At 42.4% G+C, this 27,767-nt stretch overlaps 1 protein-coding gene across 1 annotated transcript; it reads right to left on the bottom strand.

Moving 5' to 3' along the window:
• Positions 1 to 27,767, bottom strand: jdp2a (Jun dimerization protein 2a). The gene is made up of 4 exons (XM_060933153.1): positions 27,611 to 27,767; positions 1,638 to 1,855; positions 898 to 1,002; positions 1 to 757 (listed from the first exon to the last, which is right to left on the bottom strand). Exons 1-4 carry the CDS (start codon positions 27,696 to 27,698, stop codon positions 572 to 574), a joined length of 597 nt encoding a protein of 198 aa, XP_060789136.1. The 5' UTR covers positions 27,699 to 27,767; the 3' UTR covers positions 1 to 571.

Here is a 27,767-nt window from a genome sequence, read left to right as displayed (position 1 = left end):
TATATATATATATAAATTGTCGGTAACTATAAGAACAAGATGTAAACAGTCCATATACTGTATATGTGCATACATGACGCCTGCGTCTTGAAAGAAAGAAAGAAAGGAAGGAGGAAAGAAAGAAAGAAAGAAAGAACAGTAAAAGCAATTTCATGAGGGCATATCATGACTTGAACATAGCACAAATCATCCAGTTGCATTGCCGAAAACACAGATCTTACATGATACCTTGAGGAAGTGCATTTTGTTTTTGCTATCTGTTACAAACTGCCTCGTTGGATTAAGGTAAAACCATTAGGCACAGAATGACCACAAACGGGGGGGGAAAAAAAAAAAAAAAAAAGGTACTACAAACTTGTAACTGTCAGCACGTTGCCCAATCTGATTGGGACATGTATGCGTGGGTTCCACAAAGGCTCAAACACTCCAAGCATACGGGTTGGAGTGCTTTACTCGTTCAACCTTAAAATGTCCAAGAGTTTAGAGCTAAGTGCTTCTAGCTAGCTGTATGGAAGCTAACCTGTAAACAGTAAGTGTGGAAAAGCACCACTCTGAGTCTCTGCACTTTTCCTCATTTGGCCTCTAGCTGCTCCAAGAGGGGGTTCGCCTCGCTCTCGGGGGTTTTCACACTGTCTGTCCTCACGATGCATGTCGGCCGGTGACGGTTGAGCATGAGGATAAGCTGCTGGCGCTCGTGCTTCAGCTCCTCGATTTGCGCTTTGAGCTCAGAGTTCATCATCTCCAACCTCTCGGATTCCTGAGGCCACAGTTTCAGAATGATTATCATTATAATTGATTTTGTAGTGTGGATGTTACAGGCAGTATTCTGTCTAGTTGTTGACATGCAGGGTGCTGTAGTGTAATCATTGAAACTTAAAAAAAAAAAAGAAAACCCACCCTTTGTAGATACTCCGTTCGCTCTTTCTTTTTGTTTCGACATCGTGCTGCTGCCACTTTGTTTTTTTCTCGCCTCCTCTTCCTCCTCTCCTCCTCCTCATCTTTCTAAATGAGGTACCAAAGTCTACATTACTTCATTAGGTCAAACGGGTATTTACAGAGTCACAAAACCAAGTGAAATGTTCTTAAATGTGTCTTTGCTTTCTGGTTAAATGCAGTTGGGGCGGTACAATGAACAATCACGATGATGCAAAGTTAATAAAGATTGATGAATAGATCGTTTCATGTGCCTGATATCCTGACTAGGCCTTTAATCAGATGACAAAGGACAACACTGTCTTCGGTCTCGTACTTCATGTACTGTAATTACTTCATGTACTGTAATTACTGACAGCCCACTAGATGGACTCATTGTTCTTTGTAGATATAAAAATGCAATTCATAAACTTCTGCATTTCTAGATCTTGGACATATTCTCTTTGCAGTAGTGATATTCATAAGAACAATAATAGATCAAATATTCCGAGTAAATTCAAAGCGATATTCTGCACCTAAATAATAATTAACTAAACTTCCATTTCATGGAAGAGTTGTGAATAAATTTGCCCTGCGAAACTTAATTTTTTTTATACAATTTAGTACTTACTAGGTTCCAACATTCGGGTGTACCATGTTTTCAAGCTAAATTTGCTGCGCTAACACCAAGATCACTTGGTAAACAAACTAATTTCATGCCTCACCTCTGCTTTAATAGGAAGATGGTGCTTGCTCAGCTTGCCCAAGAGGTGCAGCGGAGACAGCATGGCTCCGAGGCTGCACAGGTCGGCGTATTTCAGCTGGTCTGTCAGTGTCGTGGCAGAGATCCCAGCCAGCGGGCCCAGGCTGGGTAAAGAGCCTGCCGTCACCGAAGGGTCAGGGATCTGTCCGGGCATCATGGCATACACGCCCTTCACCACAGCTAGAACACACATCATGAGAGGAATTGGAGATCATTTTCACTTAAGTACTTAATCTCTATGGAGACAAAACAGACTGCTGCAAAACAGAGTGTGGCCTTTCTGTAAAACCTTGGTTGTTAAATAATCCAAAAAAAAAAAAAATTACATGAATGATGCAACTTTAATTTATAGCATATGGTCGTACTGTAAACATGCACGCCTGCTTATTTAAGCCTGCAACATTTTTCTAATAATACGGGCGAGTTCTTAAACCATAGTCCCCCAGATTAACATATCCTTGATGGATAAAGTGGCACGTCTACGCCCCAGTGCATGCACGTTCGACCATACACACAGACTTCACAAAACACAACCAGCCCATCATCACTACCAGTCAATAACATTTTACATCCAAACTGAGTAAAATCACACATACACTACCTTTCCCCTGCTCCTTTTTTCCCCCTGCCACTCCATGCCACACAAACAATATACATCTCACAAGCTCCCTCTCCACCCTTCCATAGCATACTCCCATTTACAGCCGCTTTGGCAAGACTCGCTCCAGAGGCCAGGCTGAAAGGCACACACAAAAGTAGTCCCAGACACATTCCCCTTTATCCCGTAGAGAGAAGAGAGCGAGCCAGCCAAAACCCGCCCGCTGCCCGCTTTCCCCCCCACGCCGGCCTGCTCACCGCTCTCTGTGTCAGAACACTGGAATGTGGCCACAGAGGAACAGCACAATGTCATCGGCCTCCACCACTGGCCTGCTCCAAAAATCCTTTTCAGAAAAAAAACACCCACTTTTAACAAGACTCGAGGCTGGAAATGAAGTCTGCAATGGAATTCAAGAGCTCATTTTGTGTCTGCAGTGGATGCTGGCTACATAACGGTTTCTGCACCTGATAATGCAAAAGAAAGAACAACTTGCATCTAAGCTACTGTTTTTTTTTTTCTTAAAGGCAGTTTTTCAGATAAAAGAACCCTTGCCAGTTTCACGTCAACATTAACATCTAAGCATGCAGGAAAATGTAGGACAGAATTAAGACTTTCTAGTGATCATAATAAAGTGCAAGACACAACAGGAGTGACGGATTCTTTCAAATGCAGTCGTGATTTCCAAGCCAAGCCAAGAAGCCTTTAATCACACGTACACTCAAGCACAGACTTGAGCACACAGTGAAATGTATCCTTTGCATTTAACCCATCTGAAGCAATGAACACACACAAGTGAGCAATGAGCACACCCAGAGCAGTGGGCAGCTATGTTACAGCACCCAGGGAGCAGTTGTGGGTTAGATGCCTTGCTCAAGGGCACTTCAGCCCAACCTCAGACCATGGCTGCCCTGTGTTAACCTAACCGCACGTCTGAGCTGTGGGGGAAACTGGAGCACCCAGAGGAAACTCACGCAGACACGGGGAGAACATGCAAACTGCACACAGAAAGGCCCCTGTTGGCTGCTGGGCTCGAACCCAGAACTTTCTTGCTGTGAGGCAACAGTATTAACCACTACGTCGCCATTTTCTGTTAAAACATAAGGAATGCAGAAAGATCATGTGTTAAGCTCTGGTTTTACAGGGCATTAGCAATAGTGTTTAGCCTGCTTTACCAAACTGCATCTAATTATCTCTAGCCGCTTTATCCTGTTCTACAGGGTCGCAGGCAAGCTGGAGCCTATCCCAGCTGACTACGGGCGAAAGGCGGGGTACACCCTGGACAAGTCGCCAGGTCATCACAGGGCTGACACATAGACACAGACAACCATTCACACTCACATTCACACCTACGGTCAATTTAGAGTCACCAGTTAACCTAACCTGCATGTCTTTGGACTGTGGGGGAAACCGGAGCACCCGGAGGAAACCCACGCGGATATGGGGAGAACATACAAACTCCACACAGAAAGGCCCTCGCCGGCCACGGGGCTCAAACCCGGACCTTCTCGCTGTGAGGCGACAGCGCTAACCACTACACCACCGTGCCGCCCTGCATCTAATTTATGAAGGGTTTTATAATTAGTTCATAAGCTAAATCAAGTTAAGGGGAAAAAAATATATATATATTGCAGTGCTATGGCTAGCCAGGCCTGGAATCTGACCCCATGGCCATGTTGCATATTTAACAAACTCCATAATTTGTGATTGAGCAGACAAACTGTGAGACATGAACTTCTATTGAAATTATTTGTACACTTATTTTTTTCCCCCCCATGTATATTTCTCATCTCATCTCATCTCTAGCCGCTTTATCCTGTTCTACAGGGTCACAGGCAAGCTGGAGCCTATCCCAGCTGACTACGGGCGAAAGGCGGGGTACACCCTGGACAAGTCGCCAGGTCATCACAGGGCTCCATGTATATTTGTGTGGTAGAAATAAGTAATAAATCCAACAAAAGAACACATGTTGCAGTTACAAAACTACAGGAGTCTATTAAATACACAGTCTGCTCCATAAGTATTAGAACAACAAAGCCTTTTTTTTTTTTGCTATACACTGAAGACATTTGGATTTGAGATCAAAATATGTATGAGACAACAGATCAGAATTAAAGCTTTCATTTCCAGATATTTATATCTAGATGTGTTAAACAACTTGGAGCATGGCACCTTTGGTGAAGACCGCATTTGCCGTAAAAAAAAAAAAAAAAAAAAAAAAAGGATAAACCAACATGAAGACTAGAGAGCTGTCTATGGGAGAAAAGCTTAAATTTTCTCCCATAGAGTTTACCCTCTACCAAAGTGATGGAAAGACCAAAGCGTGGAGAAAGAACGGATCTGCTCATGATCCAAAATATACAAGCTCGTCAGTCAAGCACAGTGGAGGCAGTGTGATGGCCTGGGCTTGCATGGCTGCTTCTGGAACAGGCTCGCTGAACTTTATTGATGATGTAACTCATGATGGTAGCAGCAGTATGAATTCAGAAGTCTACAGAAACATTCCGCCTTCAATTTAAACAGAAATGCATCCAATCTAATTAGGATAAATTTCATCATGCAGCAAGACGCTGAACCAAAACACACTGGCAACACAAAGGACTTCATCGGAGGGGAGGTTTTAGACTGGCCAAGTCAATCACCAAACCTTAACCCAACGGAGCATGCATTTCACCTCCTGAAGAGGAGACTGGAAGGAGAAAACAAACAACTGAAAGAAGCTGCAGTACAAGCCTGGAAAAGCATCACAACAGAAGACTGCAACAGTTTGGTGATGTTTGTAGGAGGCCAGCTTGATGCAGTTATTGCAAGCAAAGAACATGCAACCAAATAAAAAAAGAGTGGTATTTATTTACTTTACGACTATCTGTTCCAGTACTTTTGCTCACCAAAGGTTCCATGTTCCAAGTTGTTTAACACGTGCTGGCGTAAACATCAGGAAATGAAAGCTGAAATTTTGATCCATCATCTCATATTCCTCTTTTGATCTCAAATGTCTCCAGCGTATAGCAAAAACAAAAGAACTGGCCTTGCTCTTCTCATACTTTCAGAGGAGACTACAGCTTAAGATGAGTATAATGCATCTATACGTGCTCCATCATAGCGAATACCATTACAGCGAGCAGTTTCCTGAGTGAAATCCACTCAAATCTCCATCCTTGAAACTTGGTGTATGTTTCCAAATAAAACTCCATGTGGGCCAGCTAGGACAAGCATGTATTCAAGCGATGACAGCATGATTAATTTGGAAAAATAAATGGAATACAACAGTGTTCCCTTTGTTTAGATTTTCACCCGAAAGTCCTATAGAGCACGAAAATACACTCCGAGCACCATAGTGAGCAACCTAAAATATAATCAAATATGACAAGTTGGATTAAGATATGGATCTGCTCTTGAAAGCACTTTTAAAAATGCAATGAAACGCATTAACCATGACAAGAACTTCCAAAATTTCAAAGCTTAATGCAAGTCTCATCAAATTTATAGTATGGTAGGGACAGGTGGATCCAAAAGCATAATTTTAGATAGGGGTAGGAAGTCTCAGACTGCTGCCACCAACATGTAATGAGCATGTTTGGTAGAACGGTGCTGATTAGAGTGTACTGTGCAACAACTCCTTGGAAATAAAACAAAATATTTCACATGAGGAAGTTCCTCGGCTTTGAACAGCAACATTGTAAGGAAAGTGAAAACACCAAAAATAAAGGAAGCTGTTAATAGGTCATTGACAGTATCGATGCGTGAAACCTTTCCTGGCAGAAGGTGCTTCTTTAAGTGCAGTGAATAATTGATTTTACTGAGATGAGAGAAATACATTTGCTCTCAAATTGATTGACGCACAACAGACTGAACATGCGCAGTTACTATTACAAAAAAGAAGTTTATTCAAGTGCGCGTCTAGTATACTTCCTTTAAACTAAAAATAAGAGTATGCTTTCAGTTTACTTTTTATTGACTTAGAGATACAGTGGTGCTTGAAAGTTTGTGAACCCTTTAGAATTTTCTATATTTCTGCATAAATATGACCGAAAACACCATCAGATTTTCACACAAGTTCTAAAAGTAAATAAAGAGAACCCAGTTAAAGAAATGAGACAAAAATATTATACTTGGTCATTTATTTATTGAGGAAAATTATCCAATATTACATATCTGTGAGTGGCAAAAGTATGTGAACCTTTGCTTTCAGTATCTGGTGTGACCCCCTTGTGCAGCAATAACTGCAACTAAACGTTTCCGGTAACTGTTGATCAGTCCTGCACACCGGCTTGGAGGAATTTTAGCCCATTCCTCCATACAGAACAGCTTCAACTCTGGGATGTTGGTGGGTTTCCTCACATGAACTGCTCACTTCAGGTCCTTCCACAACATTTCGATTGGATTAAGGTCAGGACTTTGACTTGGCCATTCTAAAACATTAACTTTATTCTTCTTGAACCATTCTTTGGTAGAATGATTCGTGTGCTTAGGGTCGTTGTCTTGCTGCATGAACCACCTTCTCTTGAGATTCAGTTCATGGACAGATGTCCTGACATTTTCCTTTAGAATTCACTGGTATAATTCAGAATTCATTGTTCCATCAATGATGGCAAGCCGTCCTGGCCCAGATGCAGCAAAACAGGCCAAAACCATGATACTACCACCACCATGTTTCACAGACGGGATAAGGGTCTTATGCTGGAATGCAGTGTTTTCCTTTCTCCAAATGGAATGCTTCCCATTTAAACCAAAAAGTTCTATTCTGGTCTCATCCGTCCACAAAACATTTTTCCAATAGCCTTCTGGCTTGTCCACGTGATCTTTAGCAAACTGCAGATGAGCAGCAATGTTCTTTTTGGAGAGCAGTGGCTTTCTCCTTGCAACCCTGCCATGCACACCATTGTTGTTCAGTGTTCTCCTGATGGTGGACTCATGAACATTAGCCAATGCGAGAGAGGTCTTCAGTTGCTTAGAAGTTACCCTGGGGTCCTTTGTGATCTCGCTGACGATTACACGTCTTGCTCTTGGAGTGATCTTTGTTGGTCGACCACCCCTGGGGAGGGTAACAATGGTCTTGAATTTCCTCCATTTGTACACAATCTGTCTGACTGTGGATTGGTGGAGTCCAAACTCTTTCGAGATGGTTTTGTAACCTTTTCCAGCCTGATGAGCATCAACAACGCTTTTTCTGAGGTCCTCAGAAATCTCCTTTGTTCGTGCCATGATACACTTCCACAAACATGTGTTGTGAAGATCAGACTTTGATAGATCCCTGTTTTTTAAATAAAACGGTGCCCACTCACACCTGATTGTCATCCCATTGATTGAAAACACCTGACTCTAATTTCACCTTCAAATTAACTGCTAATCCTAGAGGTTCACATACTTTTTCCACTCACAGATATGTAACATTGGATCATTTTCCTCAATAAATAAATCTCATCTCATTATCTCTAGCCGCTTTATCCTTCTACAGGGTCGCAGGCAAGCTGGAGCCTATCCCAGCTGACTACGGGCAAAAGGCGGGGTACACCCTGGACAAGTCGCCAGGTCATCACAGGGCTGACACACAGACAACCATTCACACCTACGGTCAATTTAGAGTCACCAGTTAACCTAACCTGCATGTCTTTGGACTGTGGGGGAAACCGGAGCACCCGGAGGAAACCCACGTGGACATGGGGAGAACATGCAAACTCCGCACAGAAAGGCCCTCGCCGGCCATGGGGCTCAAACCCGGACCTTCTTGCTGTGAGGCGACAGCGCTAACCACTACACCACCGTGCTGCCCGTATCTGTTATTTTGTGAATTCTTACCTTTATAACTTCATTGTAACTTAAGGTACAAAACACTTAAGTTGTCTACTGGTAGTGTGCATGAGGTAAGGGTTAGAAAACTAAGTGTACCTAGAAGGGTAATTGCAGTATACGTCAAAACTAAAAAGTGAACTAGATGTACTGTATATAACCAGTAACTAATAGTATATTTCCAATATGCTATAAAGTATACTTTTATAAACTAAAAAGTGGACTCGAAGTATATTTCCAGTATACTGTGAAGTATGCTTTTGTAAACTACATGTATACTTGTAGTGGACTACAAGTATAGAACTACAACCCTGATTCCAAAAAAGTTGGGACAAAGTACAAATTGTAAATATAAACGGAATGCACTGATGTGGAAGTTTCAAAATTCCATATTTTATTCAGAATAGAACATAGATGACATAGCAAATGTTTAAACTGAGAAAATGTATCATTTAAAGAGAAAAATTAGGTGATTTTAAATTTCACGACAACAACACATCTCAAAAAAGTTGGGACAAGGCCATGTTTACCACTGTGAGACATCCCCTTTTCTCTTTACAACAGTCTGTAAACGTCTGGGGACTGAGGAGACAAGTTGCTCAAGTTTAGGGATAGGAATGTTAACCCATTCTTGTCTAATGTAGGATTCTAGTTGCTCAACTGTCTTAGGTCTTTTTTGTCATATCTTCCATTTTATGATGCGCCAAATGTTTTCTGTGGGTGAAAGATCTGGACTGCAGGCTGGCCAGTTCAGTACCCGGACCCTTCTTCAACGCAGCCATGATGCTGTAATTGATGCAGTATGTGGTTTGGCATTGTCATGTTGGAAAATGCAAGGTCTTCCCTGAAAGAGATGTCGTCTGGATGGGAGCATATGTTGCTCTAGAACCTGGATATACCTTTCAGCATTGATGGTGTCTTTCCAGATGTGTAAGCTGCCCATGCCACATCCACTAATGCGACCCCATACCATCAGAGATGCAGGCTTCTGAACTGAGCACTGATAACAACTTGGGTCATCCTTCTCCTCTTTAGTCCGAATGACACGGCATCCCTGATTTCCATAAAGAACTTCACATTTTGATTCATCTGACCACAGAACAGTTTTCCACTTTGCCACAGTCCATTTTAAATGAGTCTTGGCCCAGAGAAGACGCCTGCGCTTCTGGATCATGTTTAGATACGGCTTCTTCTTTGAAATATAGGGTTTTAGCTGGCAACGGTGGATGGCACGGTGAATTGTGTTCACAGATAATGTTCTCTGGAAATATTCCTGAGCCCATTTTGTGATTTCCAATACAGAAGCATGCCTGTATGTGATGCAGTGCCGTCTAAGGGCCCGAAGATCACGGACACCCAGTATGGTTTTCTGGCCTTGACCCTTACGCACAGAGATTCTTCCAGATTTTCTGAATCTTTTGATGATATTATGCACTGTAGATGATGATATGTTCAAACTCTTTGCAATTTTACACTGTCAAACTCCTTTCTGATATTGCTCCACTATTTGTCGGTGCAGAATTAGGGGGATTGATGATCCTCTTCCCATCTTTACTTCTGAGAGCTGCTGCCACTCCAAGATGCTCTTTTTATACCCAGTCATGTTAATGACCTATTGCCAATTGACCTAATGAGTTGCAATTTGGTCCTCCAGCTGCTCCTTTTTTGTACCTTTAACTTTTCCAGCCTCTTATTGCCCCTGTCCCAACTTTTTTGAGATGTGTTGCTGTCATGAAATTTCAAATGAGCCAATATTTGGCATGAAATTTCAAAATGTCTCACTTTCGACATTTGATATGTTGTCTATGTTCTATTGTGAATATAATATCAGTTTTTGAGATTTGTAAATTATTGCATTCCGTTATTATTTACAATTTGTACTTTGTCCCAACTTTTTTGGAATCGGGGTTGTAGTAAACTATTAGTATATACGGTAAAAAGTTTACTTGTGGTATACTTGCAGTAAAAAATACTCATTGTATAGTCAAAGTTTACTTCTCTTAGACTTAAAGTATACTTTTTATAAACTAAAAGTGGGCCAATTTAGTCCCAAGAAGTATTAGATAAGTATACTATAAGTACATTGATATCAGTATACTTGGTACACAAAAGTATACTTAAGGAAATAGTACTTAATTGAATATACTTCTTTTTGATAAGGGTATACAGATGCTCTTTGTCATCAAGTTACTCTGACCAAGTGAAAGTTTACATTACTTGTTAAAAAAAATAAATAAATAAAAATCAATGGCAGCAATACACACATGCAATATGCAAGTGGACAAAAGGTGGAATGTTAGATTTGCGATGTCAGGTGGCACAGTGGTGAAGTGGTTAGCACTGTCGCCTCACAGCAAGAAGGTTCTGGGTTCGAGTCCTGTGGCCAACAGAGGCCTTTCTGTATGGAGTTTGCATGTTCTCCCCGTGTCCACATGGGTTTCCCCCGCAGTCCAAAGACATGCAGTTAGATAACCTGTCTACTCTAAATTGCCCATAGGTGTTTCCTAAGCCTGGAGGGTTGCAGCAGGGAAGTGCATCTGGTGTAAAACTATGCATTATGATATGTGGATCAATAGGGTCCCCATGGCAGCAACCCCACACCCAAGTGGGATAAGCTGGAAGAAGTGAGAGAGATAGATCTGAAATGTCAAATCCTGCTTGTGTGAGTCTGAGCCAAATTCCACCCCGTCGGCACCGATCCACACAAAGGCTACTGCTAATTCTGCTAACTGTGTGAGGATTACTATCCAGGTCTTTTTAGCAAGCAGATAGTCCAAATCTTCAAATGGGTTGAAGAACCCACTGAATCCTTTCAGCTGGGAAATCGCATTTCTTCAAATGTAATTTAGAGGGTGGGATGCTGCAGCTCATCAGTCTGCAAAAAGTCCTTTTTGAGGAGTATAAACTCATCTTTGTCCTCACAATATCACCACCAAAATATTAGTCCACTTCCAGAACTCTCACCTGATTCTCGTTATATCCTCATTAACTCACTGTTTAACAGGGTATATTGTGTAACATTATGACTATCTGTATTGGGATTTAAAGCTGAACAGAGTGTGGAAAAAATATATATTTTTTTCCTCCCCTTTAATGAACCATACATCTATACCTCTGGAAACAGTGGAAAACCCCAGATGTAGAAATTCCAGCACGGTCAGCATGGTCTGTGAATTCTTGCTCTGACAGCATGTTCCGTCATCATGATCTGAGAGTTCTTGCTCTGACAGTTCATAGCTGGTCTCAACTAGAGATGTGCACAGGTCTGTTTTTATAAATCATTATTTTTGGTGGTGTAGTGGTTAGCACGGTCGCCTCACAGCAAGAAGGTTCTGGGTTCGAACCCAGCAGCCGGAGGGGGCCTTTCTGCGTGGAGTTTGCATGTTCTCCCCGTGTCCGCGTGGGTTTCCTCCGGGTGCTCCGGTTTCCTCCACAGTCCAAAGACATGCAGGTTAATATGGGACGGTCTTGGGCTGAGGTGCCCTTGAGCGAGGCACCTAACTCCCCGGGCGCTGTTAGCATGGCTGCCCACTGCTCTGGGTGTGTGCGTGCATGCATGTGTTCACTGCTTCAGATGGGTTAAATGCAGAGAGGAAATTTCACAAGTGTGTGATGAATAAAGTTGTGCTTTCTTTCTTTTGTACCCATCAACAGTATTTTATAATAAATTTAGTTGCTTCCATTTCCCAAATACAAACTGACTAGTACTTTAAACCATCGCAACCCTGACCAGGCAGTTACTAAAGATGAATGAGGAAATTATGTAAATACATTGCATACCAATACACATTCACGGGCTTGGTTTGAGCTTTGTCTCAGACTGAGCACTTGTATCCGCATACAGGTTTTTATAAAAAACCTTCCTGCTTGCATGACGTTTTGTTTTTTTTTTTGCTGTGTCACATGGGATCCCAGTCCAGATACACACCTTGTTTTACACAGATGCTCTGTGAACTTTTCTGGGAAGCTGATTGATAGATAGATAAATAAATAAATAAAAATTATATACGAGTTTGGTTCCAAAACGCTACACAGGGGGCTGCAAAAGTAGGTATACAGTAAGGATTATTCCAGTATTATAATAGTGGTGCTAGGTTTCATTGAATACTAAATGTTTTGTTTTTCATTACTGTATACCTACTTTTGCAGCCCCTTGCATATCCAATTCCACTGTTTTGAGAAAAATCACTTTTTCTGATTACGGGAAGTGAGAAAAGGAAAACCACTGTATCCTGTTTTAAACTTTATTGACTAACTCCTTAAAGGACATGGGACATGAAACATAAATGCACGCTATATCAGTTTCTTTCCATTAAAATATGAATTAATTGCATCAACAAATACAAAATCTCATCTCATTCTCATCTCATTATCTCTAGCCGCTTTATCCTTCTACAGGGTCGCAGGCAAGCTGGAGCCTATCCCAGCTGACTACGGGCGAAAGGCGGGGTACACCCTGGACAAGTCGCCAGGTCATCACAGGGCCAAATACAAAATCATCTATTAAATTCAGCAAAATCGTTATATTCGTGATGATTATATGGCATTTCTGCTCGAGCTCCGATATGCATATTTTACAACCGGAAGAGCCGCTGTCACGTGATCATACGTCACAAAAACTTTCGGGCACAGCACAAGCGGGTAGATGAATGGAGAAGTGAATGACAAGAAAATTGTTTTTATAGTCTTTAACGTACATTGAACATCATGGTGTATTGTGCTGCTTATGGTTGCAATAATTTCAATGGGAAATGCCCTGGAGTAAGTTTTTTTGCATTCCCCAAGGACCCGAAGCTGAGGAAAGTGTGGGCTCACTACTGCCGTAGAAAAAACTTTGCACCTACTGTTTCCCACAAACTGTGTTCGGACCATTTCACTGAGGATTCTTTCAACATTAATACTCAGGTACTGAGCGATATTAATTGCCAAGCCAAATTTAAGAGGCCGTATAGCCGGGTTCATGGAGGCAGTGATAGCGCCATAATATACAGGGCCTAACATTCCTACAACTGTAGAGACAGTCAAAAAATCCTGTAACATTAATGGACATTTAAATAAATGTTATGTTGGTAAGTTTGTTTAACTTTTCTTAATTTTCATCTCTTTCGACAAATGGCGTAGTGTTGTTGGCTGTGTGATGGCGTTTCGCCATTTTGAATGTTTTCATCTCGGACTCTGGAAGCATTGTATCTCAATCAATCAATCTCGAAAAATATCAGCAAAAAAAAAAACTAGCTTGCAACGGACTTTAGCTAGATCTATGATGAACTTTCAGTGTATGATACAAAAATAATACTTCTTTCAACAGATCATTAGCCTTTGAGCAGAATTGTTTTTAACTTACCAGGAAGTGTTATCCAGCCGACCGCTTTCAGTTTCATGGGGATTGAATGAACTCTCACTCTCAGAATCATCTGACCCGTCAGAGTAAAGACAAGATCCATGTTCATGTGAATTTCCAGCTATCGGTTCGAATTGATAGGGTCTAACTTCACATCTCTGTGAAACATCGGGAATGTCACTGTCGATGGTGTCCATTTCGGTAACCCGTTTACATTAGATTCCCAAGCGCTGGCTCCTTGGAAAGTTTTTGTGATGTCACGGGTCACGTGACCACCTAGCTAATTAACGAATCATTGTTTTACGCTGATGTATAAAAAAGTTGAATAATGTGATGATTTTCACATTTTTGACGCCCTGCAGTGATTTAGATAGCATTTCTTATGTCCTTTATACATAATTATACCCAGAAAAAAATCCATGTCCCATGTCCTTTAATGATAATAAACTTCAAAAATGAAATCCAGAAATAATTAACAGCTTTTAACTGAACAAGTAATTATTTTTTTGTCAAGTCACTACATATCCACGCCATTGCATTTTCCCCCCCAAAATGCTACATATCCCTTTCTATTTAAAATGCATTTAACCGTGTTTTCACGACACATTATTTTAGAGATTTTTTTTAGATTATTTTATCAAAATTATTCATAATTCAGCATAAAATTGTCCAATAAATGCGAGAAGTGATGAAGCGATTTCCTACTTCATGGGCGCAGCCATCTTAGAAGACTTCATGCCAATGGTGGCCTCTGATTGGCCAAATGGATGTCTGGTTTTGAGAAAAATTGGTGATGGCGCTTGTTGCGTTTTGGAACAAAAGGCATGCAGTGTGTAAATCAACGGCAGATATTGTGTTTTGGCGAAAACTGAATATGGTACGAGTAAGACATGATAATTGCTGATGGTTTGATGGGAGTTTCAATTTTTCTTTTTAAAGACTTTTTTTGACCTTTATTGGATAGGACAGTGTAGAGACAGGAAATGAGCGGGGGAGAGAGAGACGGGAGGGATCGGGAAATGACCTCGGGTCGGAATCGAACCCGGGTCCCCGGATTTATGGTATGGCGCCTTATCCACCTGAGCCACGACGCCCCCACAAATTTTCAAATTTGCCGTTTTGGAACCAAACTCTTATATATAAAATGTGGTGGCACAGTGGTGTAGTGGTTAGCACTGTCGCGGTTAGCACTGTCGCCTCACAGCAAGAAGGTTCTAGGTTCGAGCCCAGTGGCCAATGCAGGCCTCTCTGTGTGGAGTTTGCATGTTCTCCCCGTGTCTGCGTGGGTTTCCTCTGGGTGCTCCGGTTTCCCCCACAGTCCAAAGACATGCAGGTTAGGGTAATTGGTGGCTCTAAATTGACCGTAGGTGTGAACGGTTGTTTGTCTCCATGTGTCAGCCCTATAATAATAAAATGCACTTATTTTTATCTGCATTCACATTTGTTTAGAACATGGGTTTCTTCCCACAGTCCAAAGAAATGCAGATTAAGAAAACTGGCTACTCTAAAGGGGTGTTCACACGGCACATATTTGCATCGATGCTGCACCGATGTATTTTGTTGCGATATATCTTACACCGGTGTAAATTTTGTGGAGCGTTCACACGTCACAAACCTGCTTACTAGAGAGAAGCATGTTAGCACCGGTGCAGCCCTACTTGCGTTCACGCGGTAGTTTTTGCGACCGTGCTATACGATAGTAATAATGCGGAAATGAAATATGCGCATGCGTGAAAATGTACTTCCTTTTCCCGGTTGTCATGGCATCACCAAGCGCCGGGAAAACAACGTGGATGAAGACACCAGCTAGAAGTAAGTTTTCTGATTACAGAGTGACTCTGGATGGCCTTTCTGTTTCTTCACGTGCAGCAGTAAAAGACCTCGGAGTGATTATTGACCCCAGTCTTTCATTCGAAACTCACATTGATATCACCCGGATAGCTTTCTTTCATCTCAGAAATATTGCAAAGATAAGAAATTTAATGTCATTGCATGATGCAGAAAAACTAGTCCATGCTTTCGTTACCTCCAGGTTGGATTATTGTAATGCCTTACTGTCTGGATGTTCCAATAAGTGCATAAACAAGCTCCAGTTAGTTCAAAATGCCGCAGCAAGAGTCCTTACTAGAACTAGAAAATATGACCACATCACGCCTGTCTTATCCACACCGCATTGGCTCCCAATCAAATTTCGTATTGATTATAAAATACTACTATTGACCTTTAAAGCACTAAATGGTCTCGCACCACAGTACCTGAGTGAACTTCTGCTCCTCTATGACCCGCCACGCCTACTTAGATCAAAAGGTGCAGGCTATCTGCTGGTACCTCGTATAGCGAAGGCTACATCAGGGGGCAGAGCCTTTTCTTACAAAGGCCCACAGTTATGGAACAGCCTTCCAAGTAGTGTTCGGGAATCAGACACAGTCTCAGCATTTAAGTCTAGGCTGAAAACATATCTGTTTAGTCAAGCCTTTTGTTAATGGTGTTTATGAGGTAAAGGTGTAGATCTGGAGGGTCCTCAGACATAGAGTGTTTTGGTAAACTGGGATGTATGGATGCTGTCAGTCCCCACTCGCTTGCTCACTCGAGTTTGTTGACGGTGTAGTGGCTGGCTGCTTTATGTCCCGGGGCTCCCTCATGCCTGTATTACCTTCTGGCTCTCTCCTTTTAGTTATGCTGTCATAGTTAGTTGCCGGAGTCCCTGCTTGTACTCGGTGCAATATGTATACTGCTCCTACTTATTCAGGTGACATTGGGCATACCTAACAACCTGTGTTTTCTTTCCCTCCCCCCCACCCCAAATCTGTCCCTCTGAGTTACATGGAGTCAACAGGAAATCTTTTGGTGGAGAGGGTGGAGACCTCGACTGGCTATCGTAGCCTGCAGGGAATCGGCCGTCAGACATTCTGTCGCATGTCCCAGACCCGGTGAAATGTAACTGAATTGTCTTGGCCAGCCCTAAGGGTCCCATCTGCATCTCATCATTGCTGAGGAGTGTGCTCCCATCACCCAATCAAGCATCCAGCCAGAGCAGGTCATGATATTTTTTACCATATTAACATGCCATTGTTGTGTGTTATGCCTAATGTAAAGACTCTCGTCTCTGCGAGCCTACCACACAGATTTAATACTTGTCATTTTTAGGGCATACCTAACAACCTGTGTTTTCATTCTCTCTCTCTTCCCCCCCAATCTGTCCCTCTGAGTTACATGTTGATCCTGGGATTGAGATGCTGGCCTCTTCTGCCCCTCGGACCTGCTTGATCCATCCTGGTGCCCTGTGTCTGGTCGGAGTTTTATCACACCGCTCCTGTGAAGGACGGCCCCATGAGGACAGTTGAGGGTTATACCTGTTAAAACTGTTAATATTATAGTCAGGCTGTCTGTTGTTGCCCAAATGAGGATGGGTTCCCTTTTGAGTCTGGTTCCTCTCAAGGTTTCTTCCTCATGTCGTCTGAGGGAGTTTTTCCTTGGCGATCGCCTCTCACCTGAAGTCAGCTGGGATTGGCTCCAGTTTCCCCCGTGACCCTGACAGATAAGTGGTATAGTTACGTTACATTACATTAATGGCATTTAGCAGACGCTCTTATCCAGAGTGACGTACAGCATGCCCAGTACAGCCTGGGGAGCAGTTGGGGGTTAGGTGCCTTGCTCAAGGGCACTTCAGCGATTCTTGCTGGTCCAGTGAATCGAACCAGCAACCTTTTGGTCCCAAAACTTTTAGGCCATGGCTTCCCCTAAGCCCCTTCATGGCTTGATGGTATCTGTTCATTCTGAGTAACATTTGTATTCAGTTACAAAAGTGTTCATATTGCTCCCAGTTTTCCATTAGCTCACTCCAACACCTTGCCTCTATATCCCGCTTGGTTTTTCTAGTTTTTGATCATTCTGGATTGTTTATCAATTAATGCCTTTTGCCTGTTCCTTTTGTTTTGAATGCTGATTCAGTGCCTGTTTGGTTCAGACCTTTTTGCCTGAACGATCGTGCCCTATTCAAAATAAACTATGCCCTTGGATACTAGCTCACCCTCACTGTCCTAGTCAACCGATACAATCCAAACCCATGACTGAATAATCCTGCTGTTATCAAGTAGAAAACTAATCAAAAGCATGCCACCATTCATTGACAAGTGGTGTTACCTTGTCATGAAGTAAATCAGTAAGAAGAATAAAAAGGTGAGACTACCAGCGTCATGGCACTCGGCAAGTGCCACGGGGGGTTGACGGCATATAAACAGCACACACTTTCTCAACATCCTTAATATATGTAAAAAAAAAAAAAAAAAATCTTGTCCACTGCATCAACAAACTTGCTGTGCATTGGATACCTGGGGGTCCTGCACTCATGAATGGATGCATCAGGAGCAGTGGCTTGAAGCATACTGCAGCAGGAACAATATAGTTTGCTGTAAGGGACAATATTTGAGGCTGTTTTTATTTAATGCTACATTAAATGTTCCAATGGAGCAGTGATACCTTCAGTTAACATCCTATATCTCTCAGCCAGCAATGTTATCAAGGGAGATTTTAACTACATTGTTTCATGGTGAAAGGTTACTCTATAAAGCAATTCTGTTTGACTCAACCTACGGTCTGCCACCCGTTTCCTGAACATGATGGCTTCTGCTGCAAGTGTGATATTTTATTTGCTTTCACATGAAAAGCAACACGTCTGACAACGAAGCAGTGACACTTCTCTCGGACGTTAATTCACAGAATGCCAATGAAGAGTTAGCACAGGTGCAGTCTGCACGCTCAACACAAAATACAGAGAGAAAAACAACCAGAGTATAAAAATCATCCGTTGGTGCTAGCAGGGACCTGGTGGTGAAGATACGGAAAGTTCCAGGGCATGCCTTCAGACAGTGACTGTATTTGTTGCTGAAGCCCGAGAATTCATTTTACAGCATTTGAAACATTGGCAATGACGGAGGGATAACCAACAGAAAAGAACTTCATCTTACCTGCAGCGTCAACAAATGGCATGACTGGTTTCTGGACAGAACAGGCGTCTTCTCCTAACCGTTCAACAAAACCGTTCCGTTTGGAAACGGTCACTGCACAGTACAGTGCTGTTAGGGAGAGGGTGGTGTGTTTATGTCCCTCTGTGAAAATGCAAGCCACAATAGCCACCATTCCTGACCTCTCCAAGGGAATAAATGAAAACCAGTCAGATACCCCCTAGGCATTTCATTTGACATTTTGAGGCGATACAATAGCTTTCCATTTTTGCACTATGAGCTATGACTGATTAGACGTATCTAACTATAACTGGCTAGATGTTCAAAGGCTGGTCATCACAAGCAGTTTACTAACGTCTAGTCAACACTGCACCACTTTAAAAATCCCAGAAGTACTGTACTGCTTACAGTTGTATTACAGTTATGGCTTGCTGAAATGCACACCATGCGAGACCCAACAAAGTGCACACTTTACACTAACTTTCACTTGGAGAGATCGCCAAGAAAGAGCATCTGATCCTGGAACCTTGTCCTCAAATGCACAAAACATTCATCATCTTCCTTGTGGTAGCTGATTGCAGAAAGATTTTTTTTATTATTTTTTTTTTTATTATGGAGCTTAGAGAAGGGATATTGTCTTACATCATATAAGTAATCGTTCTCTTGCCAGAACTCTGCTCCATTTACTCCGTTCACAGAGAACACGGATTGGGGAGAATTGTTATTGCTGTGGTTGCCTAGTCTGGCTAACGCGACTGCAAAGCTCTACGAGCTATTGGTCTGGCCAAGATATTAAGCCCAACCGTTTCCCAGAGCCCGTGGTTGACCCGCCTCCCTGAAATGCCTCAGTTTGCTACTGGTCGAAGCCAGAAAAGGCTGTGACGAAGCTTAAACCAATCACATCACTCTTTCCTCTGACGTATGTGACGCGACGGGGCTAACTGGTAGATTAAACTCTTACCGAAGCCGGTCGGGAACAAGGCGAAAACATCCTTCCTTTCAATAAATACCTCCAGGGCTGCTCTTTGCTCCGTTTTCAATGAGAACTTGCTCTATGTTCGTAATGTTTCTAGTGAATGAAGCGCTTCCGGCATAGATTCTGTAAACAATCTATGGCTTCCGGTCGCAGTTCTACTACGTCACTGCCTCGAACACGCCTCTACCCAGGGCCGTTGGAGATGCTCAAAGTTGATTGGTTCCCGATTTTTCGGGAGCTTGGAAGAGCTGTAGATAGCTTGCCTGGCCAGACTAAGCTCGCAACAGGCCCTCGTGTTGCGTCACGCTTAGGATGGACGGGCCCAGGCTAGTGGTTGCCTGCGCCTGCAATTCAAAAGCTTCGCTTTGAGTTGGTTGTGGGTCGTCATAGTTCTTATTACTTGTTGTACATGTGTTCAGACTATAACATTTATCACCCATTCGGAACATGTTTGGGAGTCTGCGATCAGACAGACAAACAAACCAACCCTCAAAAAATAGCATTTAATTTAAAAACAGCCTTTTAATATTTGGGTAGTTCTTCGGTAACTGAATTATATTCACAACAAAATGTGGTAACTTTTTTTTTTTTAGTTACAGGACTCAAGATAATGGTATTAAATAAAAATTTCACATTGTATGGGGTATATTTTCACCCTAAAAAAGCATAGAAAGATTGGCCATGTTTAACTCTGAACGCAAAATCTTTTATGAGGAAAGAAAAGTCAGTAACGGAATTACATCAGGAAAAAAAAAAAAAGAACTTTCATTTCTTAAAATTCAAACCAAGATTTCCCTGAAGCGACACGGCTATAATTAGGAGGATGATTTTTAAATATGGTTTTCAGTACATTTTGCCTTGGATTCCATACTTTGGCAAGATCAGCGAGTTGATAAATTATGGCAATCTTCATAATTTCGGCCTCTCTGCTGAAGAATGGCTGTCTTCTGAAAACAACAAGAAGATAATACAAGTCAGATTGACTGTACGACAGCCTTATTTTATCCCTCTTAAACTTAAAAAAAACAAACAAACCAGTTTATTAGTTACAGCTGGAAAACAACTACAGCACGAGTATGTGCTAAAAAAAGAAACCCACTTGCTATTCTAACTGTAGAACACACTGTAAAGCACTGTAACAGGCCTATTCACTTTTACTGTTCCATGGTGGGACCAGACCACACCATACTGCTGCACACTATTCACATTCAAACTACAGTGGATGATACCATCAAGTGGCTTAAAACGTATTGCTATCTAAGGGGAAAATATCCCAGATCAGCACATTTTTCTTCTAGCTACACAGACCGATTCAGCAGAATCTCTTCCACTCTGACACACTGTCACATCCCATCTAACACATAAGTTCATTTAATATCCAAATGAAAAATAAGACTTCCAAAGTTCACTTAAATATAAGAATCCAAGCACGTTTGTTTATCTGGCTGTTTAAGATTAAATTGTTCCCAATCAACATGAAAATGATATCTGAAAATATGAAAAGTTACTATTTATTATGAAGAACAAGGTTTATTTAAAAAGTCAGTAGAGCCAAGAATCAGTTTCAGTTCTGAAAATTTATGCATGGCAACATGAGGTCAAGAAAATCTGGAAGCAATGAAAGTGCACTTCTCATTGCATAACAGAGTCCATAATGCTACATAATGGCATCGACCTTTATAACTTCAAGAGACTTCAGTTAAATCAACCACCTTCAGTGTCACAGCGTGAAGCACGAAATAGTGGGGGTTTATAGTAACCAAATGCCATACAAATATACATCATACAAATAATGCCATACAAATATACTGCTATAATTATACGTATTGAAACAAAACAAAACCAAATATTGTCATACAGCAGGAGTGTTCCAACTGCACCTCAAAACCCTAACGGTTACTGTGTAAATAGCTCCATCTGTTTTTATCACTCAGATTTAAGAGGAAAATCTGCTCACTGTTATCTTAAATGTTGTACAAGATTAAATTTTGCAATGAAATTCTGACTTGACTTTAGTTTAAACATCTTTCATTAACATGCTGGTCGGTGCATTTTCATTTTGGTTAACAGTTTCCTACATTAATCATCATGCTTTTTGACTAATATTGGCACCAAAGGAAATTACGCTGCATTTAACTTCTCAGAAGACAGAAAATACATCATTCTCAGGTGGGGTTTACATTAGACCGTATCAGCGGATCATCAGATTAACGTTTTTAAAACGATTCGCGTGCACACAGCAACGCCAATACACGGATACACTCGGCTCCGCAGGCATCCTGCGCTCCAAATCACTCCGCCCTGAACAGCGAGTGCCCTCTGGAGGGTGCGCACTCCAGCCCTGCGCAGCTCACAGAGCGCGCGAGTATAGCGCACGAGCAGTGATTCGGGACTGAGCCGCTGTGTGTGTGATCTCAGTGCATATCACTTACTACTTGCAAGTGGAAGGATGGCAAGCCTAAAGACAATCATAACTACACAATGGGCAGTATTTGCATCAGTATTTGCAGTATTTTCATACTTTTATACTCTTTAATGAAAGGTGATACAAGGCGGAAGTCCGTGCCATTTTTCGGCAGTCGTGTCACATGACCAATGCCAGCGAATCAGGAAGGTGGATGTCACAGTGACGTTGTCCAATGACGATGCCAGCTAGAGCTCAGCACAGCGTATCCGCGTATTCTCAATGTTTACACAGCACCGGACCAGACACGATCTAGATTTGAATACATGGACCCTGGCGGATTCCCGTTTCCCGGCGTTTCCAGGTGTTTTAATGTAAACGGACAGTGCATCCGCGAAGAAAACGAGACAGATACGGTCTAATGTAAACTTGGCCATAGAGAGACACAACCATTCACACTCACATTCATACCTACGGTCAATTTAGAGCCACCAATTAGCCTAACCTGCATGTCTTTGGACTGTGGGGGAAACCGGAGCACCCGGAGGAAACCCACGCGGACACGGGGAGAACATGCAAACTCCACACAGAAAGGCCCTCGCCAGCCACGGGGCTCGAACCCGGACCTTCTTGCTGTGACGAGACAGTGCTAACCACTACACCACCCAAGCAAATATGTCTGTACATTAATTGATCTAAAAGCAAATACTTGTACATAGTCGTGTCCAAAAGTATTGGAACAGCAAGGCCAATTCTTTTGTTTTGTTGCACATTGAAAACATTTGGGTTTGAGATGAAAAGATATGCTGATAGATCAGAATTTCAGCTTTCAATTCCTCATCTTTACATCTAGATGCATTAAACAATTTGGATCATGGCACCTTTGCCGTCAGACCACAATTTTAGGTAAGCAAAAGTACCGTATAATAGGGGGTGCCATGGCTCAGGTGGCTAAGGCGCCATACCATAAATCCGGGGACCTGGGCTCGATTCCGACCCGAGGTCATTTCCCGATCCCTCCCCGTCTCTCTCTCCCACTCATTTCCTGTCCTGTCTCTACACTGTCCTATCCAATAAAGGTGAAAAAAGCCCAAAAAAAATCTTAAAAAAAAAAAAAGTACCGTATAATAGATGACAGACTGAAGCTGTTCTATAGTAAGTAAAAGTAAATAATGCAGAATATTCGGTTGCATATACCTTGCTTGCAATAACTGAATCAAGCAATCATCAAACTGTTGCATTATTCTGGATGCTTTTCCAGGCTTGTAGCACAGCTTCGTTCAGGGGCGCCTTTTTTTTTTTTTGGGGGGGGGGGGGGGGGGGGGGGGTGTCCTCCCTTCAGTCTCCTCTTCAGGAGGTGAAATGCATGCTCAGTTGGGTTAAGGTCTGATCACCGACTTGACTAGTCTAGTCCACACCCACCCATGTTAACACCTTCATGAAGTCCTTTGTTGTGTTGGAAGTGTGTTCTGGGTCAATGTCTTGCTGCATGATTAGATTAGATTGGATGAATTTCTTTGTAAACTGGCATATGGAATGTTTCTGTAGACTTCTGAATTCATTCTGCTGCTACCATCATGAGTTACATCTTTATTAAAGATTAGTAAGCCTATTCCCAGAAGCAGTCATGCAAGCCTCAGCCATGACACTACCTCCACTGTGCTCCAAGACCAGCATTAAAAAAAAAGGCCAGACTGAAGTTTGCAGGTGATAACCAGGACAAAGGCCTAGCTTTTTGGAAGCGTGACCTCTGGGTAAATGAAACAAAAAAATAATAATTCTGTTTGGCCATAATGATCAGTGCTATGTATGGGAAAAAAACAGAGAGGCTTTTAATCCAAAGAACACCATTCCAGCTGTGAAGCATGGAGATGGCAGCATCACGTTGTGGGGTTGTTTTACTGGAAACGGACTGGCATCATGAGGAAGGAGGATTATCAAGAAATACTTAAGACACCTTAAGACATCAGCCAGAAAGTCAAGGTCTCCCAGCAGGACACTCATCCTAAGCATACCTTAGGATGGTCCACAAACCTAAGTTACAAACCAGTTCTGTCAGGATGAATGAGCAAAAATTCTAGCAAAGTATTGTGAGATGCTTCTAGAAGGTGACCAAGCTTTTGATTTAAGTTTAAGCAATTAAAAAAAAAAGCCACCAAATACTAACAAACTGAATGTAAACTTTCGACCCATTAAAAATCTGACATAGCAAATAAAACCTTAAATACATTTGTCTCTTAGATATTATTTCAAAATGACCTCTTATGGAAATAAAGTGAAAAACTGACTTAGCAGAGGAAATGTACAGTAACATGAAACGTGTGTAGTGGTGAAACATTGAGCGCGAATGTTGTTAATCTAGGTGCATGTGAACTTATGGCCTCAGCTTTAGCGCTCACTTCAGCTTCACTTAAAGAGAGTAACGCAGCAGCATTTTAGTCCCGGAGTCTGTCCAGCTCTCTCAGATCTTCATCTGTACGCTCTGCTCAAATAGATCAGGTTCCATACCTTCAACTTTCATGTTAATACCACCATCAACCCCATTGTCGCCAAGCCAAGTCTCTGCTGTAATTCAGCACCACTGTGTCTTAAAGCAGCACTGCATGCTGGAAATTTGAGTCAAATGTTTCCTGTCTCCACTACTTCTCCGCTGGATTTCTCATTAATATGACAAACATCACTGGAAAATGGTTTAAAATTGTTGATAATTTCCCCCTCCTATTAAATTCCAGTGTAACTGCACTACAATGTTTCTCTGTGACATCAGCATGGTCGGCACCAGCTAACATATCAAAATAATGAATATACAGCAAATTAGCACCAGAATCAATATTTTGATATCCATCCATCCATTATCTGTAGCCACTTTATCCTGTTCAACAGGGTCACAGGCATGCTGGAGCCTATCCCAGCTGACTATGGGTGAGAGGTGGGGTACACCCTGGACAAGTCGCCAGGTCACCGCAGGGCTGACACGGAGACAAACAACCATTCACACTCACATTCACACCTACAGATACCACTGGGCTCGAACCCAGGACCTGATTTCAATATCAATATTTTTTAAATAAAAAAAGTGCTTCGGTATTGATTGTTCCTTTAATAAACAAACAGCATAAATTACGCACATGTGGACACCTGACTATCATACAAATACGTGGGACTTTTTTTTACTAAACTGTTACCATAAAGTTGGAAGCGCATAATTCTCTAGAACGTCTCGCATTACAAGTTTTCTTCGTTGGAACCGAGTCCCAAATCTGTTCCAGCATGACAATGTTCCTGTGCACAAAACGAGCTCCATGAAGACATAATCTGACATGGTTGGAGTGGAAGAACTCGAGTGTCTTGCACAGAGCCCTGACCTCAATTCTAATGAACACCTTCGTTCGGGTTGAACTGGAACACCGACGACACCCCAAACTTCATCAGTCAGCAGTCCCTGAGCTTACTAATGCCGAATGGACACAAATCCCTCAGCTGCTCTGCAAAACCTAGTGGAGAGCCTTCCCAGAAGAGTGGAGGTTATTGTAACAAACAAACAAAAAACAAAGTGGGACGAAATGTCAATGGAATGATGTTCAAAGAGGACATGAGGCTTTACCGAAACTTCCTTTTAACTACTATTCTTTATTCTCTGAAAGACTTTGGATCTTCTTTTGGCTGCTCCCGATTAGGGGTCACCACAGCAGATCTTTCGTCTTCCGCATCCTTCTCTACCACTTTCATGTCCACATCCTCCTTGTTTTCATGCACCTGGCAGCTCTATCCTCAACATTCTCCTTCCAACATGCTCTGCATCTCTTCTCAGGATTCACCCATACCATCTCATCTCTCTTAACTTAATTCCCAAACTCTCCACATGTGCGGTCCCTCTGATGTGCTTGCTCCTTATCCTGTCCACGGTGGTGTAGTGGTTAGCACGGTCGACTCACAACAAGAAGGTTCTGGGTTCGAACCCAGCAGCCAGCGAGGGCCTTTCTGTGTGGAGTTTGCATGTTCTCCCCGTGTCTGTGTGGGTTTCCTCCACAATCCAAAGACATGACGTGGGTTGGCCTTGGGCTGAGGTGCCCTTGAGCAACCCCTGACTGCTCCCCGGGCGCTCTGGTGTGGCTGCCCACTGCTCTGGGTGTGTGTTCACTGCTTCAAGATGGGTTAAATGCAGAGGATGAATTTCACTGTGCATGTGACAAACGTTTCTTCTTCTTCTTCCAACCTCGTCACTCCCATCGCAAACCTCCTCGACTTTGCCACCTCCTGTTTCTTCGTTAAGGGTACGGTCTCCAATCCATACATCACAGCTGGTCTCACGACTGTCTTATACAGCTTACCTTTGCTGAGATTTTCCTATCACAAACGACTCCCGAAATCCTTCTCTAACCGCTCCACCCTGCCTGCAATTTGAGGTCTTTCTTATATGGGGTGCCAAGTGTCACCGGGCCCATTTCATGGACAAAATGCATTTCGTCCATCACGGAATGCATTTCGTCCATCACGGAATGCATTTCGTCCGACGAAATGCATTTTGTGATGACAAAATGCATTCTGTGATGGACAAAATGCATTTTGTCCATCACGAAATGCATTTTGTCTACAGAATGCAGTATGGTAGATCACGAAATGCATTTCGTCCATCACAGAATGCATTTCATCATCACAAAACGCATTTCGTCAGACGAAATGCATTCTGTGATGGACGAAATGCATTTCGTGATGGACGAAATTCATTTTGTCCATCACAGAATGCATTTCGTCATCACAAAATGCATTTCGTCGGACGAAATGCATTCTGTGATGGACGAAATGCATTCTGTGATCTACCATACTGCATTCTGTAGACGAAATGCATTTCGTGATGGACGAAATTCATTTCGTGATGGACAAAATGCATTTCGTCCAACGAAATGCATTTTGTGATGACAAAATGCATTCTGTGATAGACGAAATGCATTTTGTGGGACGAAATGCATTTCGTGATGGACGAAATGCATTTCGTCCAACGACATGCATTTTGTGATGACGAAATGGGCCCGGTGACACTTGGCACCCCATATTCTTACCTCACCATCGCAGTCCCCCCCCCATTTTCCTGCACGGCTGACCCCAGGTATTTGAATTCACCTGAAAGACTTTAGATATTATGCAGAAAAAACAAATGGACATTGTTTATTGCAGAATAAATTCAAGCTTGGGGTGGTTTTGTTTTGTTTCCAGCATGAACAAAGCGTCTCCATGGATTACAGGACAGAGTTATTATTCTCGACATGTTAAAAACACAGATATTCAAGATGCAACGTATATAATAAACAGCCTGGATTTACTTTAAGGTCCAGAGTAACGCCCTGTGTTATGAGTCAGTCTCAAAGCGGAAGTGGGTCGTCAGTAAAACATGTAGTGTGTCTTACATAACAGGAGAAAAGTAACCAGCACGAGCCGAGTGGAAACATTTTAATTCTCAATGTCACGAGCATTTCCGCTTTATGTAGCGATTATTCAGGATGTTCGCTCCACAGATCTTCAGCAAGAGCCAGAAAAATCCAGATCAACTCAAAGGCATGGTGGTGTGTAATTAGTAAAGATGTGCTCAGGAGAATTTGCATAAATGCGCTACAGCGCCACACAATACAACAAAAACGAATAAAGACATGTGTGAATGCACACTTTTTTTTTTGCACTATTATAAATTAAAAAAAAACACAAGATTGCACAAAATGACGGAAATGTTTGTGTGTTTTTTCCCCCCCGACACAAATAAATGAATAAGAAAGAGCTGTGCGAGCGTGGCGCCGTGCAAAACCCCAATCCTCCTCCTCCACCTCCTCCTCCTGCTCCTTCCTGTTAAAGTTCCTAAACTTTGCGGCTTACCTGACTTTGATCCCGCGTTCCCTTGGTGTGCCTTCTTCAGGTCAGCTGGGGGTCTGGAGTAGATTTTGAACAAGGGAAAGCGTTGCATCAGCACGTTTAGATACTGATCCCTGGCTGGGAGGACTCGGGAATGCGGAACTCTGTGTGCTCCGGCAGC

This window comes from Neoarius graeffei, chromosome 11, assembly GCF_027579695.1.
Source record: "Neoarius graeffei isolate fNeoGra1 chromosome 11, fNeoGra1.pri, whole genome shotgun sequence".
NCBI classification, from domain to species: Eukaryota; Metazoa; Chordata; class Actinopteri; order Siluriformes; family Ariidae; genus Neoarius; species Neoarius graeffei.
This window is presented reverse-complemented; position numbering and strand designations above follow the sequence as displayed.

Bases quoted from the DNA above. Each gene is read 5' to 3' on its own strand.
- jdp2a (XM_060933153.1), bottom strand. From the start codon at position 27,698: ATGCAACGCTTTCCCTTGTTCAAAATCTACTCCAGACCCCCAGCTGAC. The intron at 1,856-27,610 runs GTAAGCCGCAAA...TGTGTGTTCTAG, and splicing joins GAACGCGGGATCAAAGTCAG to CTGTGGTGAAGGGCGTGTAT. The intron at 1,003-1,637 runs GTGAGGCATGAA...TACCTCATTTAG, and splicing joins ATCTTCCTATTAAAGCAGAG to AAAGATGAGGAGGAGGAGAG.